Source organism: Ornithorhynchus anatinus, chromosome 1 (assembly GCF_004115215.2).
Source record: "Ornithorhynchus anatinus isolate Pmale09 chromosome 1, mOrnAna1.pri.v4, whole genome shotgun sequence".
Lineage (NCBI taxonomy): Eukaryota > Metazoa > Chordata > Mammalia > Monotremata > Ornithorhynchidae > Ornithorhynchus > Ornithorhynchus anatinus.
The window spans coordinates 60,505,240-60,518,989 of record NC_041728.1 but is presented as its reverse complement, the minus strand read 5'-3'; the positions used below and the strand labels follow the sequence as shown (position 1 = coordinate 60,518,989).

The following is a 13,750-nucleotide window of genomic DNA, read 5'->3' as shown; positions in this document are numbered from 1 at the left end:
CTACTGCATGCAACACACTATATTGAATGCCCACTGAGTTCAGAGCACTGAACTGAGGGCTTACTGCATGTGCCGAGCACTGTGTTGGGAGTACACTGTGTGCACAGCACTGTTCTGAGTGCCAATTGCATGGAGATCCCAGAAATGAAACCTTGAGAAGGGTGTAACAAGAATGAAGCATTTCATTGTTTGGAGCCTGGATTTCTACTATCCTGCCCAGGCCTCTGTCCACCCATTCTCCCTGGCCAGGACCATTTCCTTCTCCCAGTTAGGAGGAGAGTGCCCTCAGCAGTGGGTTTCTGCTCCAGCCGACAGTCCAACTGAGAAGATGGCAGATTTTCTCTGCTTTCTGGGCTCATAGATCCTTGATATGGGAAACAGATGCCCTGAGAGCCAGCCAGTGTGGCCCTGGGGGGTCTTGGGCTCTGGGCCCCTGAAGCCCACCTCGATGATCGCATGTTTTCATGCATATTGCAGAGGCTGCGTTTCGGGGTAACTCCTGAGCTGATGCACGTGGCCCTGCTCTCATCTTGGAGCTTGTCACTGTCCGGCTGCAGAGTAGCTCTCTCCATCGGGCAACCCCCATCCTCCAGTGGAGGGGGGACTCAGCTGCCATCACACCACCAGAGCCACAGGCCAAAGCTGCATGGAGAACAGACTTTATTAATAACAATAATAAGGGTATTTAAGCACTATATGCCAAGCACTGTTCTAAGCCCTGGGGTAGATTCAGAGTTCTCCGGTTGGATACAGTCCCTGTCCCATCTGGGGCTAACAGTCTTAATCCTCATTTTAAAATGAGATAACTGAGGCTCAGAGAAGTGATGTGACTTGTTCAAGGTCACACAGCAAAGTGACAGAGCTGGGATGAGAACCCACGTCCTTCTGGCTCCCAGACTCATGGTCTATACACTACGTCACACTGCTCCATTACTACACCACGCAGACTTTACTAAAATCCATACTGCTCCCTCTGGCATCCCCCTCCACGATGTCTCTGCTTCTCTAGAGGAGTCCAGTACTGGCCCTGTGGGGTCATAGCAGCCAGGCCCCGCCTCCGGGTAGGCTCCTGGCCTGACCTCGAGGGTGTCGGCTGTGGCCATAGCCCCCTCCGGCCGCATCCCCCAGAGCCAACTTGAGGAGTTGGCAACTGGACACCGAGGCCCCCGTGATGGTGGCGGACAGACCGGGTGGCCGCTCGCTGCCGCCTGCCAGGCTAACACCACTCCCACATCCGCTCTCCGCAAGTCCAGATAACTGTGTTTTCCGGGCAGGTGGAGGCCGGATACGGGAATCTTTACTGTAGCCAAGGGCCAGGAAAATTCAGTCACCTTTCCGCATGACTCGGGACCCTGTGGTAAGTACCCAGTCCTGCGGCTCAGGTACCACAGGGGCCTACAGTCCTCCCGGGGGGAAATCATTCCTCCCCAGTGCCCCCCACCACCCCTCCTCTGATGTTTTGATCTCGTGCCTCCCACTGCTGTGAGTGCCTCTCCGGTGCTGAGAGGTGCCAAGGGGCCTGGGTCTGCGCCGGGGAGGATATTGCGTGGACCCCAGCGAGAGTGGGCATGGACAAGGCAGGGTGGACCCTGCCCTTCCTGAAAAGGAGGCTCCAGCCAGCCCTGGACAGCTCTGGTCGTCTCCAAATAGCCTCAGACAGCCCCCGGTTGGCCCTGGTCGACGACCCCGGTTGGCCCTGGGTGGGGCTTTTCGGGCAGGGCTAGGTGCAAATTGGGCTGTTTCTGTTTTTTAGGAGCTCTATAGGAAGGACTGCAATCTAGCCGTTCAGCTGCTTCAGGGCAGCAAGACATACAGCAGGGCCCATAAACTTTCTGAGGTAACGTGACCCAACGCCGTCCGCTGTGCAGAGAAATAATGTTCCCTGAAAGTCAAGTGCCTGCAGCTACCGCTTTCCCTGCCCTCCCTCCCCGACCCTCCTTCCCCTCCCACGAGCTCGGGCGTGCTGTGGCTCGGAGTGCTGAGGCTGCTGGGGCTTCTGGTTTGGGGGCCGAGGCTGCTGGGGTGTGGGACCAACCCCAAACTTTCATTTGGAGAAAGCTTGGTTGGGCCTGGGATGAGACTGGGTTTGTTTTGCGCCAAAAGGCGATATCGCTTAGCTCAGCTGAGGGAGGGTTTCGGGGAGGCAAAAGCTTATGGAATCTGCTCCCCTGGGAAGGTGAGTAGCCAAAAATCAATCAGTCATTCAATCAGTGATATTTATTGAATGCTTATGGCGCGCAGAGTACTGCACTGAGCGCTTGGGAGAGCAATACAGCAGATCTGAGAGAGGTTCTGGAACGAGAGATGCTAGAGAGGAGCCGAGTTAGAATCAAGGCTGGGTCTCTGAAATAGGAAGGAGGCAAAAAAAAATTAGGTGCTGAGATTTTGATCACTATCAATCAACTGTATTGATTGAATAGTTATTATGTGCAGAGCATTGTATTAAGGTGCTTGGAGGAGTAAAAAATAATAGAGTTGGTAGATGCATTCCCTACCCACAATGACCTTACAGTCTGTGGGGGAGAACAATTATTAAAATAAATTACAGCTCTGTACATAACTACTGTGGGGCTGAGGGTGAGGAAAATATCAAGTGCTTAAGGAGAACAGACACAAGAGTATTGGTGATGCAGAAAGGAAAAAGAATAGTGGACTGGTATTAGTGGTATTTTACAGCTGTTTTCCCAACTGGATAAACCAAGGCAGAATGGGGCCTGTCGGGAAGGAAAAGGAGGAAAAGAAGGGGGGAGGTGAGCCTCTCATTTCTGATTCATTCATTCATTAAATCGGATTTATTGAGAGCTTACTATGTGCAAAACCCTGTGAATCCCAATTTGCTGAAGAGTGGAGGAGGCTGGCCCCGTACCCACGGCAACATCTCTACTGGAAATGGGTTTGGGTTTTTAGGTTAGCTATTCCCATGGCTGTGGAAATTTCAGCCCAAAATCTGTAATTTTTTTATTGTATTTAAGCGCTTACTATTGATTCCAATTAACAGAACGGATGCAACACCAATTATAATGATAATAATCGTATTTGTTCAGTGCTTACTGTGTGCTGTTCACTGGTAGGACACAGACCCCTGTCTCAGCTGGGGCTCACCATCTAAGTAGGAGTGATATCACATTGAATCCCCATTTTACAGATGAGGAAACTGAGTTTTAGAGAAGGGAAGCGATTTGCCCAAGGTCTACATGACAGGCAAGTGGTGGAGCTGGGATTAGAAGTCAGGTCCCAGGACCCCCAGTCCCCTGCTCTTTCCACTAGGCCAGGCTGTTTCATCACCATTACATCATTTCCTGCGGCTTAAAGATCTCAGGTAGCCTCTGTTTCTTCTCCCTCATTGGTGCTTAGTGATTCTGCAGGGGCCCCCTCGCCTGCTACTGCTGGACAGCTTCAAGAAAAGCGCACGAGAAAAGAGAACATATCGGGGAAACCCTGTTGATTTTTTCCGACTGACCTCAGAGAATCCCTAAAACTAGACCTGGCCTCTCCTTAGCCAGAGGCTCTGGAGCTAGACTCCTGGATCTGTCTGTTCTTTCTCTAAAATCTTCAGAAGGCAAACAGAGGCTGCCTTCTGCTGCCAGAGACTGTGCAGCGACCCTAGGTTAGAGAGGAGCAGAGGCCCCGTCCGGCAGATTGCACTGCACCTCCTCCCATTGCTGAGAGTCTGTCCCTTAGGAGGAAGCAGCCTCTCAAAGCCAGTTCTTTCTGTCGACTGAAACAATTGGACTCAAAAGAGAAGTCACGCCCAGAGGTCAAAACTTTTGGGTGAAAACTAAACAGTCGGGAGCTTACTGGACTCTCTCAGTAATTTACTCCAACCCTGCATCCCGGACCTCAGGCAGCTCAGGCTATTTTGGCCTAGAGTAGCTCGCGAACATCATTCCAAATCTGGATTTCACCTGAAGGTTAACTGTTTTCCCAGCAGGAAGCTCTTCTGCCAATTAGCCAAGGAGTGCTTCATTATCCTAAGTGCATGTTTCTTGAGCGCTTACTAAGTGCAGAGCACTGTACTAAGTGCTTGGTAGTGCATCCCCTGAATCCCTGCTCCCTCCCATACCCCTCATCCTTCTCTGTCTTTGGAGCTTTCCTCCCCCACCCTGCCAAAGTATTTAGAATCACCCTCCCAACAGATCGCCACCCCGCTGGAGTGGCCAAGTGGACCTAGCCAGGGCAGGAGGCGCCTGGATGAGGCAGAAGCCGTTGCCCGGAGCAGTTTGACCCAGACAATGGAAGAAGTGAGCAGGGCAGCTTCCTCCCACAACCCTCCTGGCATTTCAGAATAAAAAAAAACAGCTCTGGATTTTCCAGACAGCATAAAACCTCTCCCCGCTTGTCCAGGGCCCCGAGCATCTTGATAGGGTTTCCTGCAACTCATAATAATAATAATTGTGATTTTTATTAAGCATGTACTATGTGCCAAACTGTGTGCTGAGCACTGGGGTAGATTCGATAAATTAAGGATCAGATGCAGTCCCGTGTAACTAAAAACTGTAACCCAAGGCCAAATAATAATAATACTAATAGTTATGGTGTCTGTTAAGCGCTTATTATATGCCAAGCACTGTATTAAGCACTGGGGTAAATGCAAGATGATCAGGTCAGACGCAGTCCCTGTCCCACATGGGGCTCATGGTCTAAGTAGGAGGGAGAATGAGTAATTTCAACCAGGCAGAAAGCTGGCAGCCCTGCAGACTGCCTCCAGGGGAGACCAGAACCCTCCAGGGGAGACCAGAACCTCAAATTTCAAACTTTCCAAGAAATCCGGCCTCTAGATCGCCTAGGTACCAGGGCTGCCCTTCAACGAGTGACCCTTTGTCTGACCCCAAGTTCCAACTTATCAGTGGGATTTATTGAGCACCGATTGCGAGCAGAGCACTGGAATGAGCACGCGGGAGACCACCGCAATAGAATTGGAAGACCTGAGCCCTACTCCCAGAGAGCGGGAGATCGGGGACGGGAGGAAGCAAGCTAATAAACCGGTGACTCTGAAAATAAAATCCCTGGGATCATCCGCAATTCACTGGTACCGATCTCAGGGAAGATGGGAAATTAGGGCCACCAAATTCCTGAAGCCAGGATTGAACCCAACCTAGCCCACCATTCCTTTGGAAGTAAAGAGCTGAAGTTGGCTTTCTACCCCGGCCCCTGTTTTTTCTCATTCTGAGCCTCGGCGTAATATGAACTCTTAAACCAAACTATAAAATCAAACTGTACTGCTAACGATGGCAGTCTGGTCTCCCGAAACAGCACTCATCCAACCCAGCCGTAGCAGGGAAACCTGTTTCCAGTCCCTCCTCTGGTCCCGGGTTGCGTTTTCCTGCCTGTTCACGGAACTTCGTTGCATCTGTACTTGCTTTGGCTGATGTGGCTGCTGTAGCTGCCTGCCAGATGGGCCCCTGGCAATATTATGGGCCTTATTGGAATTGGGGGAGGAGACAGATAGCCCAGGAGGGTAGGGTTGACTCAGGGAGGTCTGTCACTGCCCTTGACCTGACACCGTCTACTCCCGAGGGACTGGATCTAGGCTATATTGGGCACGTCCCAAGGACTCGGTCCCTCACCTGCAGCTGTGAGGGGATCTCTGGACCCCTCTTCCTGGAGCAGGGCCAGCCAACACAAACCCAGTAGCCTGGGGTGGGAGGGACATCTTTAGTGAGTTCATGAAACCCCTTCCTTTGTGAGACCCAGCTGGGCCTGCCCCAGGCAGTTTTGGGGGCAGGAGGCAGGGACTTCTGCTCTTTCCACTCCTGGATGGGCCAAGCCAGGAAGCTTTTCCCTGCTGTGCTGGGGTGCATGGGAGCAGTCGGGAGGCGCAGGTGGACCGGTGACGCCTCTGGGATCCCGGGATCTGAGATGGGGGATTCCGGCTCGGCTCGAGGCTGATTCCCTTTCTCTCCCCTCCGACCCCCGGCCTCCGTCCCCCTCCCCCCTCCAGCTTCCGACCGACTTCCAGGAGCGGGTCAGCCTCCACCTGGAGAAGCACGGCTGCAGCCTGTCTGCCCCAATGTGCCACCCATCCTTCGCCGACAACATCCCCACCTGTGTCATCGCCAAGGTGCTAGAAAAGCCTGATCCCGAGAGCCTGTCCTCGCACCTGTCGTCGGCCGCCTCGACCAGAGAACCCGCCTGCCGGGGCTCGGCGGAGAGGCTGGGCCCCGGGCCCCAGTTCAAGGCGGACGTGTACTGCAGCGACACGGCCCTGTACTGTCCTGAGGAGAGGCGGCGTTGGCAGCGAGAGAGGCGGCCCAGTGCAGACACGCCGGGCCGGGAGGCCGGATTCCCGCGCTCCCAGAACTCCACCGACAGCACGGCCGAGGAGGACGGCTTCCACTCCAGCTTCTCCCCCGAAGCCTTCCCCGCCTATGTGGCCTCACTGCCCACATCCAGCTCTTACTCCAGCTTCAGCGTCACATCAGAGGAGAAGGAGGCCGCCCAGGCCAGCACCCTGACCGCTTCCCAGCAGGCCATCTATCTGGCCAGCCGGGACGAGATCTTCGAGCGGCAGGCGGCCTCGGCCTACGAGCCCCAGGGCAGCCCCCGCTTCTCCACAGCAGTGGCGGTGGAGCTCGGGGAGCCGGCGCCCGACGGCGATGGCCCGCCCGCCTTCGGCCGGACGGCGTCGCCCTACCCGGGCGAGGCCTTCCGCTTCCCCAGCCTGGGGCCGCCCCCGCCATCCCCACCGCCCCCTCCACCTCAGGCCCCGGCCACCCAGCCGCTGCGCCCTGAAAGTCGGAACACCCTCCTCCCACGGGAAGAGCCGCCCAGCTGCTGGCGACCCCTGAGCGTCGAGGACGCTGGCGCCTACCCTTACCCAGGCCCCGGCCGCCTCTCTCCCTGCAGCTTCTCGGAGCCTTACTACGGCCCCAGTGAGGCCGGGGAGGGCCGCGGCGGGCCTGGCTTCGCGGGCTATGGAGCGGACAGCTTCTCCGACGGGGAGGACCTGCCCCACGGGCACCTGCTGGACTCCCGCTTCCTCAGGGCCGGTGGCGACCCGGCCTGCACCTCCCGTGGCTCGCCCGACCGGCTATCTGCCTACCTTCCCCCGGACCCCCGAGCCCCTAATGGCGAGCGGCTCTCAGCCCGGCTGGGCGGCGGCAGCCCCGGCCCCGAGGACGGCTCAGGCCCGAAGAGGGACTACGTGGATGGCAGCCGCAGCAGTTCGGCTGATTCCCTCCGCGCCAGCTCTGCAGAAGTGTCCCCAGAGATGCGCCTGTCTCCCAGGGTCCAGAGCCCCCGGCCTTCGTCCTCCAGCCAGCGGCAGCAGCAGCAGTTCCAGCGGGCGGGGAGCGCCGGCCTCAGCCGCAAAGACAGCCTGACGAAAGCACAGTTGTACGGCACGCTCCTCAACTGAACCCCTTCCCGACGGTAAAGCACGGCTTCCGGAGGGGCGCCGAACCCCACGATTCAAGCTCAAAAGAGCGGCGCGTTTTCTCCACGTCCCTGCGCCCCTCCACCCCCAGCCCCGGCCCAGGCATCTGCTAGGCCACAGCAAACGGCGTTTTTCACAGCACCCCAACCGTTCCTCCTAAGAGATGCACACCGCCCCCCCCGACCCCTGCAGTCCCTGTTTTATAAAGCTGAAATATTTTTATAAGGGAAAGTAGTATTTATTTAAGACGGGCTTTCGCCTCAGCCGAGCGGACCACGGTCTTTCTCCTGGGAGCCCTTCCTTTGGGGGCAAAGCCTCCCTTACTTTTTGGCGGGAGGCCCCTTTGCCAAACTCCTGGAGGGGAGGGTCGAGTGCCATCGCTGCAGAGGGAAAATGGGAAAACCAATGGCCTCCCGGGAATTCGGGGTCCAAAAGTGGGGAATTTGGAGGGCGGGGGGGTGGAGTTCTATTTTTAGACAGAAACCGAAATGAGCCCTTGTTTCTATCATGATTCTGTATTTAGGAGTCCAAACCGAATGCCCAAAGTGAGACCAAGATTTTGTTCCTTTACTCCATGGTGTTTCCGGTTTCCTATTCTCCCCCGTGGTATACTACCTCAAAAATAATTGAGGGTTTCTTTATCACCTATTTTCTGTAGGCTTGCGTTTATATCGTCGCCGATGCATGCACTGTCCTGGTTAGTACTGTATTTTACATTAATTAAAGAAAGCAATGGAAATCTTTCGATTTCTTCTTTTCCTCATTACGATGTGTTTGCGGGGCCCTTGGGTTATTAGCAGTTGTCCTCTCTGCCTCCTTCAGAAACGGAGCACCAGATGGGGAGAAGAGTGAGCAGTCCCTGAAGGTCTGTGAGCGAGGAGGGAAGGAGAGGGAGGCGGGACCCGGCAGAATGGGCGCTGGGGCCGGGCCAGGCTCTGGAGAGCAGAGAGATTCTTCTGAGGTGGTGGGCAGAGGAAGCCTAGTGTCCCAGCTAAGCCTTTTGGGCCGGGGACACAGGCGGTGCCCCCCACCCAATAAGACGGTCTGGTCCCTCCCAGCCTCCCATTCCAGAGTTCCCTCAAGGGCTGGCTGGCCCAGGCTTGGAGGCTGTTGGTGGAGGAGGTCTCAGGCCTGCGTCTCTCTCAGCTGCTGATGGGACAGTGCTTCCTCCGCTGCTTCATGCTGTTCACGGCACCCTCTCCATCGCTTCGTCAAGCCGTGATTCAGCGGGGGAGATGGGAAGATTTCCCAGCTCTCTCTGCTCTGGCATTCAGCCAGGATGAACGGTTCACTGCCCAGCCCGTCCATTGCCAGACAAGGCCATCCCCCTCCACCATCATAGACCTCTTGGCATCCCGGGCCATCTCTTCTGGGGAGCTCTGAGATCTTGGAAAGGCTTGCCTACCTCATCTGCATCCTGTTTAGCCATTCCTCTAGACCCACCTCCAGATCACCAGTACTCCCAACCTGTTCTCTGGCAGCAGCTTCCAGTCAAAGAAACTTCCTGAGGGTATGTGTCTTTCTCCACTAGCTTCTCTGAGGAGCCAAAATCAATTGCATGAGTGTCATAAACAGCCTTGGCTATAAGATGTTTTTTGTTGTTTCTTCATTAAGACGGAGTTGGTAATGAAGTGGCTTTCCCGAGCCAATTTCTCAAGAATCGTGTTTGCTGTTCCACAGGACCTGTGGCCATCTGAGGGCCCTTCTGCTGCAGCCCGTGCCACCCTCCTCCTCCTCCTTCCTGATCTTCAAAGTCTGGTGAGTCCTGGATCTCCTGCCCACCAGGCCCCTAATGGTGGGGTGAGGGGAGCAGGAGGCCGGGAGCTGTTGATTTGCTTTTCAATTAGTGATATTTACTGGATGCTTACTGGGTACAGAGCACTGTGCTAAGTGTGTGGGAAAGTGCAATGCAGTAGAGTTGGGAGACAAGTTCCCTGAACAAGAAACTTACAGGCTATGGTTTGCAAGTGTCTACTATGGGCAGAGCACTCACTGGGGGGTTGGGCATGAACAATAGAGGTAATAGACAACCTCCTGTGGAAGTAAACAGAGACTTCACTCTTTCATGTGATCAAGAAGCAAATAAAGTCTTCACTGGAGCAATTGCAAGGTAGAGAGGACTACTAAGTATTCCCTTTCGGCATGCTCTCCCCCACTGAAAGAAGCAAGAAGGGAGCTTTGATACTCATGAACAAATAAATCATCAGGCACTTGATACTTTTTCCCTTTCCTTTTCTCACCGAACAGCCAAGGTGAGTTACAACAAAACAGGGTGTAGTCAGATGATGATGATGATGATGTTGCTTTTTCTTAAGCGCTTACTATGTGCCAAGCACTGTTCTAAGCATTGGGGTAGATACAAGGTAATCAGGTTGTCCCACGTGAGGCTCACAGTCTTAATCCCCATTTTACAGATGAGGTAACTGAGGCACCGAGAAGTTAAATGACTTGCCCAAAGTCACACAGCTGACAGGTGGCAGAGCTGGGATTAGAACCCATGACCTCTGACTCCTAAGCCCGTGCTCTTTCCATTGAGCCATGCTGCTTCTCACAATGCAGACGTGACAGGGGTTGGGTCACATCATTGCTCACATGGAACAATGAACCCCTGAAGAGTAGGGGACAAAATGGAGTCGAGGGAACAAAATGGAGTTGGCTCCGACTTTTATGACCCCATCAGGGGTTCTCCGCTTGATAGCAGCTGTAACTGGGGAGAATCCCAAAGGTATCTCCCTGCCTTGAGCGGCTCTCTGCTTGCTAAGGAATTTGAATCGAAGGGTAAATAATAATAATAATAATGGTATTTGTTAAGCTCTTACTACGTGCCAACCACTGTTCTAAGAGCTGGGGTAAATAGAAGGTTATCAGGTTGTCCCACATGGGGCTCACAGTCTTAATGCCCATTTTACAGATGAGGTAAGTGAGGCACAGAGATGTTAAGTGCCTTGCCCAAAGTCACACAGCTGATAAGTGGTGGAGCCAGAATTAAATTTAAAGAATTTAAAGCCAATGGTGGCGAGTTTTTATTTGATGTGGAGATGGATAGGCAATTACTGGAGGTTTTGGTGGAGCAGGGTGACATGTCCTGAACATTTTTGTAGAAAAATGATCCAGGCAGCAGAATAAGTATGGACTGGACTGGGGACAGGCAGGTAGTTGGGAGGTCAGCAAGGAGGCTGGTGCAGTATTCTAGGCAGGATAGGATGAGTGACTGTATTAACTCAGACCCCACAAAGGTTAAGGCAGCCTTGAAAATAAGTCCCAGCCCTCCAGCCTGGAGCCCATTTCATCTTTCCTTTCGGTTTGACGGTCAAGGGACTTGTGTCTGAGTGGGAAGCTGGAGAATAGAATACTTACTCTTTGTGTTTTCTTGGCCCCAAGACAGACAGACATTTGCAGGCTATGGGAGAGGGTGGGAAGGAGGTGAGGGAAACTTGGGCAGCTGTACTGGCTACATAAAAGTCTGGTGGGTGAGTTATTCTGGAAAATTAATGAATCGTATTTACTAGCACTTAACTGTGTGCAGAGCACTGTAGTAAATGTTTGGGAGAGACCATTATAATAGAGTTGGTTGACATGATTCCTGCCCCAAAAAAGTTTGCAGTCTAGAGGGGGAGACAGGCATTAATATAAATAAATTACAGTTACCAATCAACAAATGGTATTTACTGAGCATCTACTATGTGCACAGCGCTGTGCCAAGCTCTTGGAGGAGCATAAAAGAAGCAAAACACATGCTCCCATGTGTTAAGGAACTCACCTTCCAGTGGAGGAATGTATAATCTTTTTGCAGGTAATTAGCACTGTTTGGGGAAAAACAAGGGATGGAGAGATTCAAGAAGGAATAGTGAAAATGCCTAATGGGGCCATTTAGTAGTAATAATGATAACTATGGTATTTGTTAAATGTTACTATATGCTGAGTATTGTGTTAAGCACTGGTGGATGCAATAACCATCTGGAGTCACATGCCCAAGTGGCGTCGCTAGCAGAACAGGATGGACCGACTACGAGTCCAGCGTACTGCTTTTCAGCCTGGGCTCTCTGGGTCACCTTTCCTCGACCCCTGGATGGCCAGAGAGGGTGCTCATTCTGCTCAGTGTGGCCCAGCAGCCAGGAGAGCTGTTCCACGTGAGTCACCTGGTGCAAGGGGGTGAGGAGGCAGTGGGGTGCGCTTCATCCCCAAGGCCAGCATGGGTTCCCCTGCACCCAACCTTTGGCCAGGCTCACGTTATCAACTCTACCTATGTGATATTGAGTAAGTCACTTCACTTCTCTGAACCTCAGTTACTTCGTCTATAACATGGGGATAAAAAACTGTAAGCCCCATGTGGGACTGGGATTATGTCTAACCCGATTATCTTGTATTTACCCCAGCACTTAGTACAGTGCCTGGCATATGGTAGGAGCTTAACAAATACCACAATTATTATTATTATTATTACCTAGGTTACCTAGAGCAAACCAAATACCAGACCACCTGGTGGGGGCCGGGGGGGTGCGGGGGAAGGGGTGGCGCCTTTCTCCCTACCCTGCATCTAGTCTCCCCCCTAACACTATCGGGCTGGGGTGGAGCCGCCTTTGCTTTCTTTCTGCCTGGTGGGACTCCTCTGCCTCCCGGCCTTTAATATCGGCTCCTGCACACGGCTGGTTTTTGTCTGCCTTATCATTTTTATTGTCACCAGTTGGGTAGTTTGCTGGATTAAGAATAGAAAGAGCTCATTATTTTCCATCACCCACCCCGGACTGCAGAGCCATATCATCTCAGGGCCTGCTGCTGACGGTGCGCTCCGGAGCCTATACTCCGTGGTCAAATCACCGGGTCTAAAGGGAATGTTGGCATGGAGAGATGGTGGCAGTGGGGAGGTCCACCTGAAACCCACTCCTCGATGTGCGTTAAATTCAGCACCACTCTGGCCAGGGATGTGGTTTGTGTATGAGTCTCAACAGCATGTAATACTTCTCTGGCATTTGCCCCCCTAACTTAAATAATGGGACAATCCCAAATGGAGGGAAAGTGAAACAGATCAGCAAAAGTAGACGCCGCATGGCTTGGATGAAAGAGCACAGGCTTGGGAGTCAGAGAACCTGGGTTCTAGTTCCAGCTTAGCTGCTTGCCTGCTGTGTGACCTGGGCACATCACAGCATGGATTAGTGGATAGAGCACGGGCCTGGGAGTCAGAATTTCATGGGTTCTAACCCCTGCTCGGCCACTCATCTGATGTGTGATCTTGGGCAAGTCACTTCACTTCTCTGGACCTCAGTTACCTCATCTGGAAAATGGGGATTGAGACTGTGAGCCCCAAGTGGGACAGGAACTGTGACCAACCCAATTTACTTATATCCACTCCAGTGCTTAGTGTAGTGCCTGGCACATAGTCAGTGCTTAACAACTACCAAAATTATTATTAGTAGTAGCAGCAGTAGTATTATTCTCTGGGCCTTAGTTTCCTCATTTGTAAAATGGAGATTCAATACCTGTTCTCCCTCTCTCTTAGATTGGGAACCTCATGTGGGACAGGGATTGTGTCCAAACTGTTTATCTCGGATCTACCCCAGAACTCAACAAATACCACAATTGTTATTTTTATATTAGTAGTAATAATATTAAGAACAATAACATTTTAAAGTGCTCACCATGTGCCAAGTCTGTACTACGCACTAGGGTAGATACAAGATAATCAAGTCCCACATGGGGCTCACAGTCTAAGTAGGAGGGAGAACAGACATTGAATCTCCCTCTTGCAGATGCCCCCTCTCAGGGTCACACCTGGAGAGTTTCCAGTCCTCTACCAGTCTCGATTATGGGAGGGAGAGTGAAGCAGAGGCATACTCATTCCATTCCTAGCTTGGCCAGTGGCTAGCGAGTGGCAGGCAATCTGCTACAAGTCAAAACTCACCGGTGCTGGGCAGCAGTGGCATGAGAGAGAATAGAGGATGGAGACTCAAGTTTACCATACGGAAGGAGGCGATGGTAAATCACTTCCATATTTTTACCAAGGAAACTCCAAGAATCCACTACCAAAAAGATTGCAGATGGACATGGGGCGTTCTGGGACAGATGTGTCCATGGAGTCGCTATGGGTCGGAGACAACTCGACAGTGTAAGACAAGACTTGTAGATGAGGGAATTGAGGCCCTGAGAAGTGAAGTGACTTGCCCAAGGTTATACTGTAGGTAAGTGGCAGAGCCGGGATTAGAACCCAAGTCCTCTGATTCCCAAGCCCAAGCTCTTTCCATTAGGCCATGCTGCTTCCTTTAATCATCATCTTTATTATTATCATTATTTCCCCTCCGCCCCAGTTTGTAATTAACAAGCCTTCCACTCAAGAATGCTCTGCATCTCTAGGGAGAAGCCATTTCTACATGAAGAGTA

At 52.6% G+C, this 13,750-nt stretch overlaps 1 protein-coding gene and 1 non-coding gene across 8 annotated transcripts in view; both read left to right on the top strand.

The window, feature by feature from the left end:
* Positions 1-8,118, top strand: part of BEGAIN (brain enriched guanylate kinase associated) — a 155,672-nt gene extending 147,554 nt beyond the window's left edge. For all 7 annotated transcript variants that reach the window (XM_029071843.1, XM_029071835.1, XM_029071802.1 and 4 more), the window contains 2 exons: positions 1,754-1,837; positions 5,942-8,118. In XM_029071843.1, the coding sequence (XP_028927676.1) occupies positions 1,754-1,837; positions 5,942-7,357 (1,500 nt within the window). In that variant the 3' untranslated portion in view covers positions 7,358-8,118. The remainder of the gene's footprint in view (positions 1-1,753; positions 1,838-5,941) is intronic.
* A 5,008-nt stretch (positions 8,119-13,126) lies between these two features.
* On the top strand, positions 13,127-13,264 carry LOC114817360. The gene has a single exon (XR_003765215.1). It is a non-coding gene; the product is annotated as a small nucleolar RNA SNORA7 (small nucleolar RNA).
* The last annotated feature ends 486 nt before the right edge of the window (positions 13,265-13,750 follow it).